The sequence below is a fragment of the Ruditapes philippinarum genome, unplaced genomic scaffold (assembly GCF_026571515.1).
Source record: "Ruditapes philippinarum isolate M1 unplaced genomic scaffold, ASM2657151v2 ctg20205_1_1_1_1, whole genome shotgun sequence".
Lineage (NCBI taxonomy): Eukaryota > Metazoa > Mollusca > Bivalvia > Venerida > Veneridae > Ruditapes > Ruditapes philippinarum.
The window spans coordinates 16237-25095 of record NW_026863790.1 but is presented as its reverse complement, the minus strand read 5'-3'; the positions used below and the strand labels follow the sequence as shown (position 1 = coordinate 25095).

The window sequence follows — 8859 nt, the reverse complement described above, 5'->3', positions numbered from 1 at the left end:
ATTCTTATTGTAAAAATTTACCCAAACTTGAAATTACAATGCTCTTCACTTGAATCGTCATGAGAAAATTGCAAATTTACGATTTTCACTAATTCTGTATGTATTATCTTTTGTTTTGAGTGTCAACAGAATTTTAAGTTGTTGTTTTCTTTTTTGATCTCGGTGGAGTCCCTTAAAGATATCAACCTGAAACTTGAAATACTTGGAGTAAGTTGTTTATTATGACAGTGTACTGTTGTCAGATTAGGGACGTTATCCTGCAAAAAAATGTTAGTGTCGCCCATTATTCACACAAATAAAAAGGTATCTCCATGAAACAACATAGTATAGCATGTTTGGTTAATGTAATGACTATATCATTTTAACGTCGACTCTGATTTGCATCAGGAGATAAAACAACATTCAGATTATTTTTAATTTATTCAAAATAAAGAATACACTGGAATATTCATCCCTGGTTTATGAAATTGTCTTGTAAATCGTTGTTGCGTTATGAGGGGCGTGGCCACACAATTTCACGTTACCTGCGTCAAGGGCAGACGGCAGAACTTCTGTTGCTGAAGAAAGTAGTCCCAATATTCTCAGCTGAAAAAAGAAAACTGACATTTTATTACTATTATACTCATATCGAACCCGTATAAATTTTGTCTGCAACTTTTTTTTTTGATGAAACTCGAATCCCAAGTAGCACTAGTATTTAGTTAGATTTAAGTCATCGGCGTACCCGTCTTTATACTGACCTGACAGGAAATGCCGCATCAGAAGAAAGAAAAGAAGTTAAAAAAACACCTAAAAACAAGTTCAGAATCGACAAGTTCTTGTTAAAATCGTAAAGAAGCAATACATAATCCATGTTTAACATGTCTGTAAACGGAAGTGATAGTTATTGCTACATGAATAGGGACAGACCAGTATGTAACTTACAGTCCACTAACCCCCTGTTCCCCACCCAAAGAAAAGCATGAAACAAATGTACAAATACATGTACATCTTATATTGTCATTAATACTATTGAGAAACACACGAGACAGACAAGTGTGTTCAAAACACACTAATTGAAAATATAAAATGAGATGAAGGATTTACTTCAAGACTTCTCATTCCAGCGTCTGTGTGTACCAGATGCATCTCGTCTGCTGTCACTGTTGCGACGTAACATATGTATGTCTTTCCCGCACGATGCCTCACAATAAAGTCATGCTGAAATTTGGAGGATAAAATGTATTTTCTAACAACTACAACCAACCCCAACAAAAACCGCATTTTTCCTGTCGGCGTTATCACCTAAATGACAGTTAAAGACACAGACGGCTATAAGTTCTAAATAAAAATATTTGAAAATCAAAATAATTAGAACAGTAACCTAACTAGAAATTTGTAAGACTGTTGTGTTGGTATATAGGTCTAAGTGAAGCACCAACTCGCAAACTAAGTTCATATTTTTCGTTTCTACATACCGTATGGCCATTATAAGCAAATGTGAACGATTCTCCCTCATTTGGCTCGTGTGTATGATGGTGAGGCTTTTGAGTTGTAGCCGCCTGAAAGAAAGGAACAAATCTAATCTACCCAGATGCCAGATTAACATTTAAATTATGTGCTCTGATTCATTTAAATTAGGTTTTCTCCACTAGAAGGTTGGAAAAAACACCAATAACAGCATTTCTATATGTTACTGACCATACGCCCCACACTCGCCCCAAGAAAAGTAACAATTGTATTTACACTACTGAGAAATATGCATCGAAACATTACACTGATATATATGTCCATGTACAAGTATCCGATTCAATTCATCCATGATTGCCACGTGACAATTGAAAACCAATGCAATATCAAATTTATACTGCACTGCCCCCTCCCTTAAGTGACTTAATGTATAAGAATGTTATAAGAATTGACATAAGCCAAAAAGCACAGAAATATATATACTAAATATTGTTAGAAATAATACTCACAAGGCAGACGGCCACGAGGCCAGCAAAAGCGACGCAGATCTTCATGGCTATTGCAGAAGTTTTATAACTAAACTTGTAAGCCAGTGATATCTACATATATATACACTGGAGATAAGGCATACATATGATTCCAGTTCACACTGCCTTAACTCGATGAACTTTAAGAATGGGGTTGAAGTACAATTATGGCAAATCCTCAACCTTACTGCTATTCACATTTCTTTTGTCTTTGTATTGACAAGAAATTAGAACAATATACATTTTATCCTAGTACAGTACGTAGTGACACGGTTTTAGAATTACCATTATTTTGAAGGTAAAAAGAACACTTTCGGCGATTGTAAAAGATGTTTTTAATTCTTTGTACATAAAACATGTTGTACAGTAGACAAATGCATCTATAAATGACTCGAGTAAGTCAAAGAAACGATTTCTAACCGAATACGACAGTATTTGCTCAAAATGCCGCTACCTAGCTGTTCCGAATTTTGCAAAGGTAATTGTTATTGGGAGAGGAAAATGGCCTCATAAATGACCCTTTCATTCCATTAGGGCTAAATTGAATTGATAGCTGGAAATGTAAAGTTTAAATATCAGGAGAATAGTAATTTCTACTACAGACCAACAAACCTTTGACCCAGACAAGCATACCCATGTACCCGCTCCATTTCTTTAAATAAAACAATTTCGACAAAAGATACATCTAGAAATAAAGTTAATTAATGTTATGGGACTAAAATGCCTGATTGTTCATAAGACGTTTGGATTACTAAAGCGAGCAAAACTATTTTGACATCTTTTTGAACGTGTCTCTATAACCATTGGCCCTTTTTTAAAACGTTGCTGCATTATTGAAATATATTTTTTGTGAGAATTGAAACAGAAGCATGTCTTTTGAAAATGAATCTTTGTTGGTTTAAAAATGAACGAACCTAGGGTTTTGTACTTGGGGTTAAATGAACGTAATTTGGGTTAAATAATGAACTTAATAATTAGAACAAATGAAATTAACTTTTTGTCTTACTATATAGGCTAAACCTAAACAATTAGAAACATACAAGAGAATTCAGTCGTTCTCACGAATTTGACCTTTGTAGATATATTTAAATGTGAGATAGACGTAAAAGGACATTATGAGCCCCCACTTTGATCTATTATATATAAACGTTTAATTATATCTTATTGTGATAAATTCCACTTAAATCGTGAAGATAGTTTTACAATTATGGAAAGCTTACTTCATAAACTTGGCTTGTACGCGGTCCTAAAATGTCTTTAAGAAAGAGGGAAATAACTCGGCAAAGTTGAATACAAAATTAAATTTGATTTGTGAAAATCTGACTCTTAAATTCTTTCATTGAAGTTAATGAAAAACATCCTTTTCACCACATGTAAAAAGCAATACAATGTATCCAGTCTTTAACATAGAAAGTACTTAACCCTTTCCATCATGAGCATAATTATTGTGAAAAATGACCGTTTTCATTAAAAGCCTTCTGTTACAAGTTCAAACTGCTATGAAACTATGAAAAATGATCAAATACTAATCAAACTTGGCACAAATGTTGACTGGACCATTGCCTTTGTAAAGACATGCTAAGTTCAAAATTTCCTGTTACCATGGCAACGAGGGGTCATCTCAAAATTGCCAGAAATCACTATTTTGCGTAGTTTTTTTCCATCAAAATTGATTTCAAAGTGATGCAACTTCTCAATGGATTGAGATAGAGTCAAATGCTTTTCAGCGTTGGTTACACATTACGTTACGATCGACCTGGGATCATTTTTAGCATCTCCCAAGTCCAAAATTTTCTTGGCGATAAGGGGTACTACCCTTCAAGCCCCCAATCAGAAAGGGGCACATACCCCTTCTGGCAATCCCCTGGTGTACCTTTTTGATAGGGGGCGGCGCCGAAAAAGTAAAGTGATCCCTTTTTTAACAACATTTCCCAAACGAAAAACAGTGTTTGGGGCCTAAATAGGGTATTTTGTCACTGTTTGGGGCCTCAAAAAAGGGGGGGGGGTTCGAAAAGCCGTCAAAACACGTCTATATAAAGTAAAGGGTTAAATAAATGATCCCAATTAGAATGTATGGAACACCATCTGTGCATTTACACGTTTCATTTCAATTAATCTAACTATGCAGAGATACTTAGTAATGCATTTGAATTATTTACACTAAAAATATTCATAAAACAAAGGTAAATAAGCTATATTTTATTTAGACCATGATATAAAATCTTCATATTTACATAACAATATTTACATGGAAATTTAACATATACGTTCATAATGACATTTACAAACTATTTGATACATATTATATTTTATTAAGACAATCATATAAAATCTTCATATTTACATAACAATATTTACAAGGAAATTTAACATATACGTTCATAATGACATTTATAAACTATTGGATATATAATATTTTTTATTTAGACAATCATATAAAATCTTCGTATTTACATAACAATATTTACATGGAAATTTAACAAGAATGACATTTATAAACTATGGATACAAAACAATAAAGCACTTAAAAAACAACGCACTATTTTAAGAATTACAAGGTTCGCATATCTGTGTTTTTACAGGTGAAGAGGACTGTTAAACGTGCATTTATATGATAATTTCTGGTTCCCTGCAATCGGTTATACTCCTGCTTGACATGGATCCAAAACGCAAATCGGATTTGGAACACACAGAAGATCGTGTTTTCTTTAAACTATCCCTGGCTCCGAATATAAAATCATCCTCGATATCACTTTCATCATAATCATAACTGAAGTTCATGCTGAAATCTTCAGACTTGGTTTCATCCATTCTAGGAAATGAGCAATCAAACGAGTAGTCAAACCCACTACTTTCATCAAAAGTGTCCAGTCCAATATCACGTGGTTGCAGTGAGAAGCGGTTCAAGTTTGAGATAGCTGATTCTCGTCTTAGAGTCTTGGTTTGGGGTTCAATCTTTTCTTTGGCATATACATCAATGTCTCGTGACACAAGAGAGAATCGGTTTAGATTTGAGATAGCTGACTCTCGTCTCAATGTTCGCGACTGATAATTTTGTGTACAGTTAAAATCAATCACACCAGCATTAAAAGCTACATCAAGGGCATCGCATGACTCAGAAAATCCATCTTCACAATCAAAATCAGATTCACAGTCTTTATCCCATAACGAACGACGCATATTAGTTTTGTTTTCAAATGCCGGCATGCTGTATCGTTCCATACGTCTTCTTTTCACATCCGGGGAATCACATTCGTCATTTCCGGTATATTCCGCATAGACTGGAAAAGTCTGGTCTGCCATAAATTTCTGGAGAATAATAGATTTACCTTTCTTTTCGTTCATTTGTTCCAAATTGTCAGGAATCAATGTAGTGTCAGCTTTTAATGTTGTATCAATGTCTTCTGCTCTACGTTTCTTTGTACGAACATCATTCAATGGTGTGCTATGTCGTGGTGCGTCTGTATTACTGGTGAGGATGCTAATGTGACTTTTTGATTTACCAATAGTTGAGGTTGATGTCTTAATCGATGGTTCATATTCACTGCCAACTGAATGATACCCAGTGTCTGTTGAACTCATTGTTCCACATGATATTGTTCTTTCTACAGTTCTTTTCGAAGAGAATTTCTGTTTAAGTCCAAGCTTTGAAGATTTCAAACTGTCACGTATCAAATGTTTGTTGTACTTTGAGCTTTCTTTTGTCTGCTTCGCCTGACAACTTTCTGTTTCCGTAAATTGTTTTTTCAGTTTTCCTTTACCCAGTTTTTCAGCAGTAACTTCTCCGCAAAATGTAAGAAATTTGGCCATTTCGTTCAGATCGACTTTAGCCAAGAAAGCGTCCATACTGTTCACTGAAGCGTTAGATGTCAATCTCTTCATAAGTCTATTCTGTTCACTTGAATCAGATTTGATGTCCGAGTTTTGTTCTAGAGCTTGAAGTTTTGTTTGCTGGTACCTTACATAAAACGCGAGGTCTGACACTTGTTTTAATGTCTCTTTGGAGAGATCACTTCCTGGGGCTATTTCAGGACGCGATTGCTTCCCTGAGGACAACTTCTTGGATGATTTCTTCGCCTTTGAGAACATTTGCGACTTTCTTATTACAAACTCAAATTTTCTGGTAGGTGCATTTGCTCGCCAAATTTTCAATAATTTCGTTTTACCCGTAAGCTCTTTGTCAAATCCGTCAACACTCATGAAGACAGCTAATGGCATTTGGACATTTTGTAGCTTCTTGATGACGTCACTGCACGTGGTATTCTTAGTAACAATCATTGTAATCGTCTTATCATCCAAGGTAAATGGAACTTCATGTTGCTTTTTCAAAGCAGCCATCTGAAAGAAATAAAAAGAACAATAAATATATTTATAAGGAAGATTTAAATGTATGCTCTTTTATATTCTACTCTGCACAATATCTACATTATTGAAATAACTTCTGAAAAATTTCAATTTGAAATTAGGTTTAGATTAGCAAAGTTTTTTGTTTGTTCAGTTTTAATTTTTTTTTTCGGAAATTCATAATAATAATAATTATTATAATAAAATATTATTTAAAATTGTATTTGTTTTAAATATATTATTTTAAAGTGACATTATGCTCATATTTTCATATTGAAGTCGACTTTATATTTCAAAAAATTGACTGTTAAAATAGTGTTTGACCAAAAGTTGATATTGGAAAATATTCAGGGCAAAATTATAAATCTGCCTAAAATATAAAAAGACTGCCCCACTCTTTTTATAAGCTGAGGGTTATAGGTAAATTCTAATAGATATTTACAGAAATTTTATTGGATCTGTACATTATTTATTGTTTATGAGAAGTAAATTATTGAAATCAACGGAATTATAGAACAAAATGAAAACTTATTTTGATATTCACCTGTTCACTCACTATATACCCTTGAATGGGCATAATGTCACTTTAATTTACGTGCGACAGCTCATAAAGGTAAGATTTCTCATTAGCAGAGCTTGCTGTAGAGCTATTTAAACACTTATGAGAACTGTTTTAAAGGAAATTCGTACTTTTCAAGAATCAGATCAATCCTTTGCATGGTTAATGATCATTCTTTTACTGAATTTACTGAATTAGTATAAAAGAAATTATAATTTCCTTACCTCTCTATCCAATATATCTTACAATTAAATAACAGACTAAACGCAAATTTAAATGTAGTACAAATATTTATAAGCTATCTTGTATGGAATAAAAATATAAGTATGATTAATTCCAGCTCTCGTGGAAGATATATAGCTAGCCTCGTTCTGGCTGATTAATTCTTCATCTCAAAAGGCTCAAACTAAGGCGCTTTCAAACATCATTAAAGGATAACAATAGAAGATGATTATGTTCTCGCCATGTCGTACAATGATAATTGTTCGTTGCGACAGGAAGCGAGTCCCTTAAGCACAATGTTTGACTAGGTATAATTGTTAATTAATCAAAAGGTGAGAAAATTCTTAGATTTCTCAAGCAGATAACACCCTTTCCGATCTTCAGGCCTATTATGACACCAAATTTAATTTATTTTTATTGTTTCAAACATGTATTTACAAATAGGAGAAGAAAGTCTAAATTGAAATTAAGGAATATTTTCATTGATTTAGATGATAAAATATAGATTTGAATAAGAAACAGGAAAGTAAACACCAGAAAGATTTTATCTCATCCGTGACAAACAAGTTAACAAAAGTTTGACATACACGATAAACTGATGACATCATAGATTGTAAAGTGTGGGTAATCAGAAATTACAATTGCAAAATGTTGCAGTCAATCAACAAGTAGACATTTCAAATGACCAAATATCGTGTTTGGCAGAAATGGGAAATAAAGTTTATAAGTTTGACCGTGGACAAAAGCTGGTGCCTGTGTGGCTGTGTTCCGTGAACGTTGCTCTCCATACTTGAAATTGTTAACTTTGTAATCGTAGTATTGACAATGAATGTCATTATTTATTATATTTTTTAATAGTCTTAGATTAATAAGAATTTTTGCATATACAAGCATGCATTATTTATACGTCAAAAGGTTTTGGAAAGTTTGATAAACGCTATGTACTTATCATATTGTTTTGTTGTTTTATCATTGAATATTATAACAGATTCATTATTTAGTAAAATGGTCTAAGCAATAAAAACATTCTCAATTAAATAAATTTCTATGTTATATCAATTTAATTCAATTTAAAATATAATATTATATATTTGCATTGAGTATGTATATCAGAATAAAGTTTAAAGCAGCATGCCCACAGATTCATGCTAATTTCCAGATGCATGCTAATTTTCATAAAAATTTTGAAAATGTATTGAAAAGAAATATTTTGTGAAGTGAATAAAGAAAGTGATTTACACATTGCAAACGGCACTTTCATTCCAAATTTAAATTACCAAAAGGAGGTCAAAATAGCCGTTATTGTGTTAGTCTCGCAGTTGAAATATGATGATGTAATGCAAAATCAGTCATTAATCACACATAGCATGTACATTATTACTAAAATCTCGAATCCTTTTACTTTTCTTAAAATCTAAGTACACTTTTTCAAATTTTATTTCATTCAAATATTCAGACATGTTGTTCGCTTACCAACTCTATAACAAGAGGAGAAACTGATAGCGAACAGCATGGATCCTGATCAGACTACGCGGATGCTGATGTTGGTTTTGTCATGACGCGGCTCATTTCTATATTACCTTCTGGCATAAATCAAAAAATCTTCTTAAATTCAAAATAATGTTTTAAAAATGTATATAACTACAACTACAATTTACCTGGGTTATTTATGTCAAAATACCATATTTGCTTATAAGTATAACCGTTGTTTAATAATTGGGATTGAAACAGCTCCAGAATGCTGGTTTGGAAAACGAG

At 32.9% G+C, this 8859-nt stretch overlaps 1 protein-coding gene across 1 annotated transcript; it reads right to left on the bottom strand.

The window, feature by feature from the left end:
• Positions 1–405: 405 nt before the first annotated feature.
• Positions 406–2048, bottom strand: LOC132723345 (uncharacterized). The gene is made up of 4 exons (XM_060708039.1): positions 1959–2048; positions 1458–1541; positions 1087–1200; positions 406–585 (listed from the first exon to the last, which is right to left on the bottom strand). The coding sequence occupies exons 1-4, from the start codon at positions 2001–2003 to the stop codon at positions 460–462; spliced, it is 369 nt and encodes a 122-aa protein (XP_060564022.1). The 5' UTR covers positions 2004–2048; the 3' UTR covers positions 406–459.
• Between the last annotated feature and the right edge of the window lie 6811 nt (positions 2049–8859).